General features: G+C 38.4%; 2 protein-coding genes across 2 annotated transcripts in view; one reads left to right on the top strand and one right to left on the bottom strand.

Moving 5' to 3' along the window:
• Positions 1-1597: 1597 nt before the first annotated feature.
• Positions 1598-7404, bottom strand: SBDS (SBDS ribosome maturation factor). The gene is made up of 5 exons (XM_072415985.1): positions 7170-7404; positions 5800-5929; positions 4705-4905; positions 3740-3904; positions 1598-2662 (listed from the first exon to the last, which is right to left on the bottom strand). The coding sequence occupies exons 1-5, from the start codon at positions 7295-7297 to the stop codon at positions 2534-2536; spliced, it is 753 nt and encodes a 250-aa protein (XP_072272086.1). The 5' UTR covers positions 7298-7404; the 3' UTR covers positions 1598-2533.
• Positions 7405-7469: 65 nt separating this feature from the next.
• The window catches only part of LOC140333934 (S-adenosyl-L-methionine-dependent tRNA 4-demethylwyosine synthase TYW1-like), a 100914-nt gene continuing 93685 nt past the window's right edge, over positions 7470-14698 (top strand). Inside the window, exons 1-2 of the mRNA XM_072415965.1 lie at positions 7470-7694; positions 11313-11455. Coding sequence (XP_072272066.1) covers positions 7601-7694; positions 11313-11455 — 237 coding nt within the window. The 5' untranslated portion in view covers positions 7470-7600. The remainder of the gene's footprint in view (positions 7695-11312; positions 11456-14698) is intronic.

The following is a 14698-nucleotide window of genomic DNA, read 5'->3' as shown; positions in this document are numbered from 1 at the left end:
GACAGCTTAAAAGATCCTCCTTAATCGCGCAGCTGAAATCTAATCGCCTTAATTGGCAGATTCGCGACCCCTATTGCCCATTGTTATGAAGGCAGGCATCCGGCTTGGCAGTGAGGTGCGAATGAACGAGCGCATATGACTCCGGTCCGCGGTATAGCGGCTTGAAATAGCGGCGCGAAACAACGCACAACCAGCGATCTCGGATTTCATTGATGAATTCGGCTCAATACGTCTACACTACAAATATTACTATAATGAGTGAATTTTACATCACGATGAGTTGTTTCCAAATTGAGGACAAAAGACCTGAGGGTACAAAGTCTGTAGCCCCCCCCCCCCAAAAAAAAACATGGACCTATGGAATATTGTCTTGGGGGGCTCGAGAGAAAACACATCTAAATAGTGGACTTGAATGCCTTGTATCACACTTCTGAAAGAGGCAGGCACCAGTAAAAAGCATCAGAAAATAAATACTAATTTTAGAAGAAGATGAAAAAAGGGAGAATAACGTATGCCCATATAAAGAAATACAGCAATGACGTAACTATGAAACCTGCCATCTCTACTTTCTAAAACTGCTAAATGCCTGGATCATGCTAATACTTCTAGGTTTGTGATATTGTTCAATACCTGACTCAATAAACAAATGCAAAGCATGAGTTTTGGCTTTATATTGGTCTGGGTAAGTAACTTTTGCTTGCCTTACATGTATTGACTTTCAAATCAATCTGTCATACTACCAAACACATGCACTGCAATGAATGCACAGTTCCACAGATCGAGAGGACTCAAAATCCATCACATATTTGAATGGTTAATAGAAAATCTCCAACCTGACTGATGAATTTTTTTGAATACTGATGACATTTGGTAATCAGAATTAAATCAAACAATCAAATAAGCTGTTTGAAAAGAAAAGTTACCCTGAACACGGTCACCTTTGGTATTTAAGCTAAAGACAACTAGACAGCCAGTATTTCTGGAAGGAAAAGCTATAAGCAGCAGTTTGCATATTGATCCCAGCATGAAATTTTTTCATAGGTAACAAAGACGGGAAGTAAGGAATGAAGTCATATAGACATTTTTGGAAGGAGAGGCTCCAATAGCAGCTTGATTTTTTCCAGCACAGTTTTATGCCAAAAAAATATGTGTAAAGTTGTAAAATAATTTACAGAAAATGAAATATATATGCTTTACTGACTTACTAGTTTTCATACTTTCAGCCCTTATGTGGAACAAGTATAGATGAGAAGTCCTTTTTAGCATATTGATTCTGTAGGAAGGAGTGTCAGCATGACAATCAGGCACTGCCACTTTCAGGAGAGGTCAACAATGGCAGCCTTAGATTTTTTTCTCATCATAAGATACTTATAATGAGAGAGGAAAAGCATGAGTACCTGTGGAAGACGACTGAGAGAAGGATATTTGTGGGCAGGAGTGAAATGGTTGCTGCAAATCTGTGATGAAAACCACATAGTCTAAAGCAAGTACCGTATATACTCCCTAAATCAAAGTGAACCTGGAGAAACCAAATGGGTCTGCAAAGCGCTATAGCAGGCCAAACAGGGAGAGAAAGGAAAAAACAAGTACAAATATGTAAAAGGATATTACTTTTATTGAGGTCTTTGGTAATCAGTGAAACTGACTACAAAATACATGTGTGACCACTATGTAATGAGGGTAGACATGTAAAAGTAGATGTCAAAAAGTTTTACACTGCATCCCTATCATTAATGCTATATAAATATCAATATCTTAATACATAGGTCATTGTAAACATCACTGATCCCTATGATGTTCGCAGCTTCAGTAGCAGGATTTTATATGTTTAAGCGAGTTAAGTAAAAGGTGTAACAATCAGTGATGTCTGCAGGGACTCTAGCACACCCAGATATTGCTCTAGGGTGAAAAGTTTTCCTGGAGGGAACAACATCCACATTGACTACAAGCTTTCACTGTGTAAGTGACCAATTACCGAAAAAGAAGCTTCCAAACCAATTGCTTTAACAGAACATCTATTACTAATGAGTACTTTACAGCCCAATACACAAGTGTAATTATCCTTTCACAAAAGATTTCCATAAAAATATATTTTATGTATTTCTTAATAAATTAAAAATATAGTCATACAGTGCATAGCAAACGCTTTTCTCAAACAGTACTCCACCATCTTGTGGTTGGATCATCTGGCAAACTCTGAAACTGATGAATTCCTCAAAGTTCTACTTGACAACTCTTTCAAAACAACTGTAAAACCAATGACACAAAAAGCTTTCAAACGTGGTAATATCTGCAGTTATAAAGTCCGTAAATATGTGATATGGTGTTAGCTTGAGTAATACATTAGGTTAGTGATAAATGTCATACACTAAGGATCCAGAGTTTTCATTCGTCAGTTGTGACTTAAGGCCACTCTTCCAAAATAGTCGCTTTGAATACAAAGGTTGACTGCTCTATAGGACTTAAAACCAAGCTTTTATTAGTGGAAAAATAGCGAAATCTATTGTAAAGAAGCAATAGTATTTTGTTGCTCCTATTCTAGCTTTTCATCTCCTTCTTCTACATCCTTCAAGCTCAGTACTTCCAGGGTGCCTTTTCCTTTAGTCTCACATCGGATCAGCTCATCAATTTCTCGAAAACAGCCAGGATCAATTAAGCACACCTGAGTGAAGAAAACAACACATTCTAAGAAAGGCTGTACAAACAAGACCATATTCTAACAGCTAAAGTTTTAGTATGAAGTAGAATAAACAATGTGGATGCTGAATATGATGAAATATTGTAAGGAAAAACCAGACTGTCAGGTATATCCTTCCCTATTTTCAAACTTTATAGGTGTTCCCTATTCTCTATCAAAAGCTAAAAAGAAAGTTTGGGCTTTAGATATCAATCCTATGTCATACTAGTTACTTAATTATGCCTACCATCTGCAGCTCCTGCCTATTGTAAATTACGGCTTAAAGCAGACCTAAACTCAAAATGTTTACTTTACATAAAAGGATAGACAATCTTTTTATTTAAAGTATTTTTTTTTTTTTAAAGGGGGCAGCATCTTCCCCTTCTGTCTTGATTGCCGCCTGCGATCAGAGCATGCACAGAAAGAGCAGCCAAGAGCCTCCCGGGATGCGTGACGTACGTATCCCGGGAGGTTTTGCACTCCCATTCTGTCTTGATCGCAAAGGAGAGGTGCTGCACCAGGCTGAAGACGGATAACGGGACCATGCAAGACCCAAATGAAGAAACCTTCTGACGGATTTGTGGGGTTAAAGGTAAAAGTGTTTTTTTTTTTTTTTTGAGTTTAGTTCCGCTTTAACCTTCCTGGTGGTATTCCCGAGTGTGGCTCAGGGTGGATTTTCCATACAAAAAGCAGAACCCCGAGCCACACTTGGGATGGAATTTCCAGGGAGGTTAAAAGTCCTACCTTGTTCCCACGTTCTAGAGACATCCTCCAGCGGTGCCCGGCACCTTCTCTCCCTGCCGATGCTGGCGCGGTGTGCCTGGAGGGCGGGACCGTCATGCAGGTAGGCGGGACCGGGCATGAAATTTAAAATAATGACGATTTTTGAATGCACCGCTTTTGCATTTAAAAATCCTCATTATTCATACCGACAAGGGGGCTTAATATTGGCAATTAAATGTTGGAGCTTGCAAATTTACACAATGGAGATGTTTAATAGTCCACACAGAGTTAGCAAAGAACAATGCTAAGTTAAAAAAAAATGCACAGTTATTAACTTACCATTTCAAGTTCCTGATCAAAATCTTCACTCTCAATAAGCTTGATCAATGGTTTCAGCTTTTCCTTTAATCGCTTACCATCCTTGGCAGGAAGAATAAACCTCAATCTCATGTGAGCACGCTGAATCTGCATGGTTTCTTTAAGCTGTTTAATGACTTCCAAAGCCTAAAAACCAATGTACAATTTTTATTTTTGTGGTGCAAGTGCTGAATAATATTAATATTACAGAAAATTAGGAAGAAGATTACATTAATTACAAATCAGTGAAGTCCTTAAAAGAAAATAACTCTTGACAACAGGAATGGTGCAAACCCTTGTGGTTGATTCTATCTACTTCACCAGAAGTTCATCTTTAGACAGCAGTAGCTGTAACAGCCACTGTATTTACACAGCAAATACCAGCTGTCATTTTGTAAGCTAGGAATTTCCAGCAGATCCACAGAGGTGAATGACTGATGGGCAGAAACACAGGGTGTTCTTCACACACTTTGATGACTTTTTTTGGAATGGCTCACAACTAATTTACCAATCTTGGACAGTTGTGCCACATATATCCTACAAGCATCTACCATGTCATGTGCAGCATTCTACAACTCTCCATGGTAATGATGTGTGTGATAGAAGCCTACCTTGGATACAATTTACCCCCACAGCTCATCTGATAAAAGCCTGCAGTAAATGCAAGAACATTTGTTTATCTTGTCACTTCATCTCACATTCAACATGCAGATAGGACAATTAAGGTAAAGCAAAACAAATCCCTTTTTATTTAAATTATTTTCAGACTTGAACTAAAAGCACTGTACAAAGCAACAGAGTAATACTTGTGATAATTGTGACTTTTACTGAGGTGCTCTGCAAGTTGATATCCAAAAAATTGACCAAATGTATTTCCAAATTGATTTCATGAGCCTTAACGCTTTAGATCTGAGAATGATTTTATGTGCTTGATAAACCTCACTTACCTGCTGTTTTGTGCTCTTTGTGGCTTTCACTGAATAATGAATGTCTTTCATGGCTCTTTCAATGAGGTTCACAGTATATGGCCTCTTTGTGTCTGGATTAACACATTTTTCAGCCACAATGGTCGCAATGTCCCGAAACATTTGTTCCAGCTGCGTGCTCCGCTCTTTTTCAGAGACTTGAAGCTCCCCCTTTGACAAAATCTGAAAGAAGATCAAGGTTAAAAACATATTGTTTGCATAACTATACTGTACAGAAAAAAAAAAAACTTTTGGGACAATCAGAATGGTATATTCAAACATTTATTAAAAAAAGCAAGCTTTGCAGATTGTCAGCTATGTACTTCTTAGTATCCAATGTCTGGAATGCCGCACACTTTGGGGTCTATTTATAAAGTGTGACATTCCCTGGTGGAGAATCATTCACTGCCATTAAAACATAAAGACCTGGATCATTCTCCACCAGGGAATATTTCAATGAATGTCAGATTCACTGCTTTATAAATAGATCCCTTAGTACTTGGTTTTAGTAAATCATATTTTCATATATCTTGTTTCAGATGGAAATGGGAAGATAAGTTATAACATCACACTATGACAGAAGAGCTAGTCGAGCATATATAAAACTTGATGTACAGGTAGTCCCCAGGTTAAGGACATCTGACATACAGACACCTCCTAGATACGAATGGGGCTTCCCTGCTTTTGCTAAACACAGCTGAGGTTTTGGGCGACCTTGGGGGGGAGCTCTTTCTGCAGCCTCTTGTAACTCTTTATTGACAAACACAAACTTTGCAGTAGTTTACTTTTGCATATCAAAGCACAGCTTGCTCCAGAAGTTAATGAATGTCTAGGCTACATAAAGATTTTTTTTTTGCTTTGTTTGTGATTAGCTCACAGTGAGGATTTTATACAGTAACTGACACCATGCTGCCAGATAATATGTTGAGACAAAGATATGTCCTAATTGCATTTATTAAAATAATGTACCTGTTCCGACTTACATACAAATTCAACTTAAGAACAAACCTACAGTCCCTATCTTGTATGTACACTGGGGACTACCTATATTACTTATAACTTTGACAGTACGTGTACCTGTTTGCAGATTTCTGTCTGATCCTCTGTTCCAAATGCTTTGACCAGGTCCTCTTTCTTGGCGACCTGACCTTTAGATACATTCATGAATACAGAGTGTGTCTGCAATACTTCATCTATATCTTTCTCGCTACAACCAAAGATAAGACAAAATAAATATTACACACAGAATTATTCCCATATGGCTGATATTGTATTTGCATTACCAATGGCTGTGACATATACCGTATTTTTTGCCATATAAGACGCACTTTTTCTTCCCCAAAACTGAGGGGGAAAAGTTAGTGCGTCCTATAAGACAAATGTGTTTAAAAAAATAATTAATATATTATACTCACCCGATACCCGATCCTGCGTGTGTCTGTCGCCGGCGTGTCTCTCTTCTCTCCTCTGCCAGCATCGTGTTTTCTGTCTGTAAAGCAAAGCGAAAGAAGCCGGCACAGCGCCACCTGCTGTTCCCTGTCCTAACTGCCGTACAGTGGAAAAAAAGCACATCTTATACGGCGAAAAATACGGTACATAGTGCAGCCCGGATATAGCAATGCTTAGGTTTTATTTGTAACTCACTATATCATAGTACGTTTCTATTAGAAAGGGTGCCAAATGTTCAAGTCATGGTGTGCTGCATTCCCAGCGGGTTTACAGGAACCATGGCCTGGTTAGAACATCATTATGATGACAACAGCGCTGAAAACCAGGTTTATCTATGATATATCTGTAAAGCCTTTTTAGTCTTAAAGCAGAGCTAAACTCTAGAAATAAAAAACTGTGACTAGGAGGGTCAATGGGGTGGCCCCTTCTGCAATAATATAACCTTACCTACCTGGTCACAATTTCTTAATGGGTGCCGCCATCGTCTTTCTTCTTGGTTTCAATCTTCACCCAACTTGATTGGCCAGGATGATGTAATGTCATCCCAGACCAATCAAAATGATCACAGCGGTAAGAGAAGGAAGATGGCGGCACCATGCACTGGTACACTGATAGGTGAATTGCACAGAGATTAAGTTTCATTTTAAGAAGGGGTACAGATAAAAATATTAGCGGGCATTATACAAGTTGACTGGTTTGGGGAAGAGGTGAAAAATACCAGATAATTCAGGGCCATCGGAACTGTAAATAAACACATAACGTTGTGCAGCCTGCAGTACTTGGGGAGATTTCCTGTCCTGACAGAGGCTCAGGGTAAATCTCCCTCACTGACCATGAAATCCTAGCAGGTTCCCTAAACACATAGATGGGATGTAGCTGGAATTCCAAGTTGATGTTATAAGAGTTTATACTTTTATAGCCCCGCCCACACGAGAGCGCAGGCGCCTCTGATTGGCTCCCTGTCACACTCTCCCATCCAAGGCCCGATGAATACTTACACCCCACTGCGCCAGCCCATAACCTTATTCTTGTAGCAGGCGATCTCAAACCTCTTCCCTCCCTTCTTCATCCGCACGACCGCCACATTGGTCAGACGAATCTGGTTGGTGGGGGTAAAGATGGCCATGTCTCCGCTGCCTCCTCCTATGGCGAATAGCGTTCTGTATGTACTGCGCTAGGTTTCTGCTGCACTCCACCACAGTGCGACACTCACGCCTTACGAACTACAGCGCGCATGCGTACAAACAAAGTCCTGACGGAAGTAGATGTATTCCTGCTGGGCTGTCATTGATTAACTAGCTCCATGTGATTGTCTCTGTGAATAAAGTTATTAGTAGGAGGAAAAAAAAAAAAAAAAAAAGACGGAAACAAACATGGCTGCCCCCATTGCAGCGTGAGTGTGAGCTGCTGACGTTTGTAATTTGGACTAATGCGGGCTGGAGATTTGGCAGCTATGGCGTTGGAGTTTGTATATTTGATACTGTTCGTGGCAGCAGCTCGTGTGACTGCTCAGAATGATGAAGGTAAGGAGAGGACCTGGGAGCAGCACTGACAGGAGGGTGTATTGGAACATGTGCTGCACACGTACATGGGGTCTTCTGGTGTGAGCTGCAGGGCAAACAAAATCCTTATTCTCTTATTACTAGTACCTTTTATATGACTAGTATTTGTGTAGGATCTATTAGTCGGTGCTTTACCAGCTACCCTGTTTCCCCAAAAACAAGACATTGTCCTATATTAATTTTTGCTCTAAAAAAATGCACCAGAGCTTATTTTCAGGGGATGTCCTATTTTTTCATGAACACCAATCAACATTTATTATTGAACAAAAAAATCGACATTTATTCAAATGCAGTCATGTCATCACATTCTGGAACATCATCATAACTCTCCAAACCCTGAATTCCATCTTGAATTTCTTGTGACTCTATTTCCTTTAGAACCATTGGCCCCAATTTCTCCTGTCTAGCAATAGCGCCTTCCTTAAATAAGCACCTCTTGTCTATGTATTTATATACATTGTAGCTTTTTTTCAGGGTAGGGATTATTTTCGGTGTAGGGCATATATTTCGAGCATCCTCTAAAATACAGAAAATTCATGCTAGGGCTTATTTTCGAGGTAGGCCTTTTTTCGGGCAAACAAGGTAGTTGTTCTTTAGCTGTGCTCCTTGCTGTACCTGCAGAATCTCACTTATCCAGATACATGCAGTGTTCCCATGTAAAATCACTATCACATGGTGGACTTCACTGGCATTATCGAGTTCTTGTAAGCTGGCCACTTTTATTATAATGACACTGATGCCACTGAGGTTTGCCATGGAGTTTTAGGAAAGCTCAAGATGAGAAATTTGGTGGAAAGAAACTATGGAATTATGCAGTAATGCATTTGTGTTTGTTTTGGATCATCAGCTTTCCCAGGATCCCCTTATAAAGGCTTAGTGATATAATGCTTTCCTAGCTGAGCACACCAGAAACTGGAGGGGAAGCAGGGCAGAGGACAAAGGACCTGTCAATCACCAGTATTGCCTGTGGTTTTCCTGCAGCAGAGCTTTCCATTACTGACTTAACATGCCTTGTGCTGTGCGGTGTCTCTGCGTAGAGACAGCCATCTGGGTAGAGGCAAGGCTTTCATTTCTCATGTCAGAGCCGCAGTAAGCAGAAAAGTAGTGACATCACTAAACCTCACACAGGTTATCGTGTGACTAGTAGTTTTGGTGCTATGTACAAAACAGATGTCACTGGATATGACCTTTTGTGATTTATTTCCAGTGACAGATGAACAAATGAGCACTGTACACACAGCACTCATTCTATTCTATGGAGAACATCACTCCGCTGTGCTGTGCTCTCCTCCACTAAAATCACAGCATTCGTACCCAACTTGTCATTCATTAATGCACCGGGACATATTATTGGACAATATCTGTGGACTATTGTACGCATCGTATTTTTGCCCAAGAGGAGCATGATCATTCATCTCGGGTGAGAATAAATTGATGTGTGTATGCAGCCTTAAGCAGCAGTGCCTTAGATCTCACACTACAGATATACAGGTATGAGCCCACAGAACAGAATTATATACTGGGAAATGTACCTCTGATTTTTAGGAGTAATTCCAGACAAATGGTACAATTATCATAATACTTTTAAAAATATTCCTTTTATTACTGTAAAGCTTTAATAAAAGAATTACATTTCACTTACCTTTACTTGTGAAAAGCCCTCAAATCATCCACAAACTGAGCCCATTGAGTCCTGGCTTCCTTCTTCTTTGCGGGGCTTACTGTTCTATCCAGCATTGCCAGCTTGGTTCCTCCATCTTACCAATTCTTTCTCATGTCACTTAATCTCGCACTGTGCGAGTGCCAATCTCACTGCTTCATTAAAAAAAGGCCTTTTTTTTTTTTTTTTTTTTTTTTCCCAATCATGGGAATACGCAGAAGGAGCAGCCCATAGCCTCTTGGAATATGTGACATAAGTATCCCAGGAGGCTGCAGGTTTCCACTTGGGTTTCTGAACACTAATTACCCATTTGATGCCAGCAGCCTGTTTACATGGTCTGAAGCTGGCTTTGGTGGTGTAATGTGATGTGCTATAAAGATTTTGTTGTGTAGTCTATGTACAGTTTTGGGTACTGTTTATGGTATTTTGTGGGCCCATGCGATTCTTAGCTTTGATTTATTTAGTATTGGGTTACCTGACACAACATATTTTTTTAATAATCCACCCCCTATAATGGGGATTATACTCTGTATATACTAACATTGGTCTGTATTTGTTACTACAAGTTTAGGTATTTATTAATAGTGTAATATAAAAAATTTTAACTGACATTATTTTTGTCTAGAAGTTCTCTGCTTTCAGAAAATGTTTTGGCTTTATTTTTTATTTTATTTCATGTGAATTTGTCCACAGGAAAAAAGTTTGATACAGCAAAAATGTTCTTCATTATTTTCTATTATGTGTCACTTTAAGATTTAAATACATCTTTAAATGCTAACTATATAAGTGCCCACATTTAACCTTGTATTAGCATCTTGCATGCCACTGTATAGAAACCCATCAGTTCTGCACTATATGTGTGGTAACAAGGAGCATGCTGATGGTAGAAAAGATAAGAATGACAGCTAGAAAAGCTTTGCTGCTTCCTTTACTGTCCACACCAATGCTGGGGAATGAACAAATCATGAGAGTGTCAATAACTGCCTCAGGGAAAAATAAGGCCCCCAAATCGAACCAGAAGTTGTGCTCATAGGTTTACCCTGGAAGAATTTATAAGATGTTTTCAACTTTGCTTTAAAGTAAACTTAGGGGATCAGGCAAAGCAAATTTTAATCTTTTATTATTGGGATCCAAATTTATTAAAAGGCATCACAGAATATCACAACCAATAAATAATACATAGTAATTAGGAAATTAATGAGATTGTCCCTGTTCAAAAGTTTGCATACCCTTAGTTCTTAGTACTTTGTAATGCCTTCATAAGTATCTATGATGGCATAAAGTCTTTTTTGATTTGAGGGTCTTGTTGAGGGATTGTGTATGAGGGCCTTGATTTTCTTTGGTGGTAAAGCTGTAAATTCTTCTTGGCATAAAGCCTCAGGTGCTCTACATTATTGGGTTGTCTTGCATGAGCGGCACATTGGAGACCTCTCTGAAGTTGTTTAATGATATTGAGGTCAGGAGATTGTGGTGGCCACCCCAGAACCTTTACTTTTTTCTTATGTGGTCACCGAGGGGTTGACTTGGCCTTGTGTTTTGAATCATTAATATGTTGGATGATCAAAAAACATCCCAAGCATAGCTTCCAGACTGATGAATGTAAATTGTCCTCAAATACTTTCTGTAAAAAAGTGTAAAAAATTGCACAACTGCAAAGTTGCTTTATTTTTTACTTTGAAGGAGACTTCCATATTCATGAGCTAGACCTTGATTATGTACTGTAGGCTGAATGCTCTATAATAGAGCAACATCTGCTGAGATCTACAGAGGCTACAGAGGACATTGAAAGTTCCTCTAAAGTGACCTTTAGTTTGTATTTCTCCTGGTAGAGCCTGCAAACTCTTATGACATGTTGATTAATTAAGATGTTTTTATCCTATTACCACATTGTCTAAATACTTCTATGTGTTAATTTTTAGATGCATCTTCTGGTCCTTGGGTTTTTGTGCATACACATTTAATGCTTTTGTGGATGAACAGATTTTACATCTATACATGTGCTGCAATTGGTATTACCATCTGGATTTGCAGCCATTTGATCATCTCCAAGAAGAGTCACCAGGTCAGTATAACTTATGCCTTTAAGAACAAGGAGTGTTGGTATTATTATTTATGTAGTTTTATAAAGGTCTTTTGGGTCAAGAAGTTTTTTTTTTTTTATATATTACGGACCTCTGTTCAGTGTGCTCCCAAACCCCTTTTAGCATTTTACTAATTTTGTTCGGGCTATTTGCTTGTTGCTACTTTTAACTTGTTTCCTCTGTACACTTAAAGTAAACCTGTACCCTGATCTCGCACTGTAAAGCATTCAGATATTCTGAATAAGCAGTAAAAGCACTTTAAAACAATTGTTCATTCACCTCTCTATCTAAGCACTGTAAAGAAATTATTTTGAAAATGTTCACAATATAGATGGTGTTTCTTTTCTGTCAGGTCGTTGCACAGCCCTCTAATGTATCAATCAGAAGATGCTTCTAAGCTATTAGAAATCAACTGAAACCTTACTCTAGAATGTTGTGGTCTTTAAAACTATATATCTTTTCATTTATTAAAAGTAGAAAAGAGTGGCTTGTTTTTGAAGTTCTTTTGCTGCTTGTTAACAATATGTTTATTGTCTATATTCTAAGCATCGAAGCACTTTAAGGGTCACTTACTGAATGCAAATATGTTCCTAAGATAGTCATATCCAACAGTGAAGTAGTATTTATCCTTGCCTGCCCTTCATCATGTATCTGTTTTATCAGCCCACTACTTTGTCTGGCTGACAAAACTGTACCTGCGGTTCATACTAAATATTAAAATTTGGGTATGTACAGTGGCAGTCCAAAGTCTTTTTTTTCTATATTCCTTTTTTGATATTGTAGAATAATAACACATCAAAGCTATTGAAGAACACAGATGGAATTATGTTTTAAACAAATTGGATATGAAGCTAGGTCATGTATTCTCATGCGCAGTCGCAAAAAACATCAAATGCTATAATGGAACTGGCATTCAGATTAGAGCCCACATTTTGTTTCAGAGAGGTAAAGTAGTTGACACATCTCAACATCAGCTGTCCAGAGAAGACTGCATAAATCGGACCTTCACCACCAACCTACTGAGATGCATAAACGTGAACAGATGTTTTTTACTGTGAAGCATGGAGGTGTGGGGTGTGCTTTGTTGTTAACACTATTGCTAATGTATTCAAAATTCAAGGCACACGTAACGAGCATGCCTATTACAGCATTCCGCAGGGATATGCCATCCCATTTGAGTTGTGCTCAGAGGGACCCCCATTTGTTTTTTAACAGGACAGTGACCCCAAACACAAATTCTGGGTATGGAAGAGATGCCTCAGATGACCTGGCCTCAAAAATCACCTGACTTATACCCATCAGGTGGTTTGGGATAAGTTGGACTGCAGAGTGAAAGCAAAGCAAACAACAATTGGAACACCTCTGGAAAGCCATTCCAGGTGACAACCTCATTGGTTAGGAGAATGTCAAAAGTGTGCAAAGCTGTTATCAAAGTAAAAGTTGGCTAAATGCACTTTTTAGTTTCAAACCTAATTCCATATGGATGTCTTCAATATAAATTCACTAGAAAATAATGAGAAACCATTGAATGAGAAGGTGTTCCAAACTTCGGACTGGTACAATATGTTGATCTACCAAGTTTTATTGTTTTTATTTTTTAATTTTAAATCACATTGTGGGAATCAGATTTCACCTGCATCTATTTCTGCTGATCAGAAAAAAAAAATCAACTAAGTTTAAAGGTTCTAATACAGTAAAAGGTGAATACTGCCAAGGGTTTCTTTTGTACTTCTTGTTTGCTAAAGAAACTATATCGATTTATAAAGTAATGTAAATTAAAGAGACTTCATTAATTAAACATCTAGCATTTAAAGTACATTTCCACTTTTACAGATTTTTCTTCTCATAAGCTATTGCTTTGAGAGTAAAGCCCTCTACATAATATTTAAATAATATATGTTATAAAAACTACCTGTATTACATTATACACAAGAGAATAGGTTCTGTACTTGAGAAATTAGTCAATTATGAGATAACACATTGAACTAAATGAACAGATTCTTTTGCATTGTTCATAGAAAATAAGGTTGAATGGCCAAGTAATTACCTTTTTGGTTAAGGAACTTTTCTTGCATTTTAAATCTTTAGGAAAGTTTGCATTAAAGTAATACATGTCATGTTAAGCTAATTAGTAAAGCATTAGCATAGTGTATTCTGTATGTTACATAAGCACATTTGGGCTCATGTTCAGAAAAGTTCTGATAGAACTTTTTAAGAAGAATTGATAGAAAAGTAATTCTCCTAAAAACTCACCCACTGCTCAATCTCTGAGTCCTTGCAAAAAAAAAAAAAAAAAAGTTAGTCCTTCTTGGTGTGGAGAAGCATGTGACCTCCTATGACCTCTTATCCAGTGTTGGCATCTGAGTAGCCAGTTGCAAGTCTGAATACAGAATAAGTGTGGAGGATGTCATCAACTCTTGAGAAGAAAAGGATCCGTGAGAAGAGCTTGATGAAGCGGAGTATAAGAATTCTGAGTAGTTATCTTTTTATTGACCTCTATAGGCAAGGTGATAGTCTTACATCTGCTTTTATACTTTTTAGTCTCACCCTTTTAGGACAAGAAGCACTTGGTTAAGTCTCAAGCTATGTACACACTTTAAACAAACATTGTAAAAATCTAGCATATGTATGGTAGTCCCTTGGCGGATTGCTAAACGGCCAACATGAAAGACTGCTGTCATTTCTTTTGGCAGAGGATATATTGGGGATCCATGTGCTTGTCCTCTCCCTCCCATGTTCATAGAACTGAACATCAGTGTTAATTTAGTCTACTGTAAATTTCAATGTATCTAGGGATAGAAGTCAATTGTTTGTGTGTAGCCTAAGCGCCTAATGGATTCCCCAATCTAGCACTTAGTCATTATTCTTTGATGCAGTTTCCTGGCTCCAATAAAGTGTGGTACACATTTGTTGAAGGTAAGTGACCCTCTGAACAAATTCAGCCAGTATGACACACATTTTAGAACAGCTTCTTCCCTCAAAGCCTAATCACATAGAGACATTTACTTTGTGACAGGTTTTACATTGCTTCAGTTTCTTGCTAATTATTTAAAGTAAAATTAAATCTACTATAGTAACCTCTCCTGCAACAATTCAGCACCTGCAAGCTACCTTGATGGCACCAAGATCTTCACCCAGTCTTCTTTGGTCAGACTGGCATGGCATAACTCTGCCACAAAGATATGCTCACAATGTACACATGCTTAACGTTCTGAAGAAATCTA

Source organism: Pyxicephalus adspersus, chromosome 1 (genome assembly GCF_032062135.1).
Source record: "Pyxicephalus adspersus chromosome 1, UCB_Pads_2.0, whole genome shotgun sequence".
Classification (NCBI taxonomy): Eukaryota; Metazoa; Chordata; class Amphibia; order Anura; family Pyxicephalidae; genus Pyxicephalus; species Pyxicephalus adspersus.
Note: the sequence above shows the minus strand (reverse complement) of the source record. Positions and strands in the feature narration are given on the sequence as shown.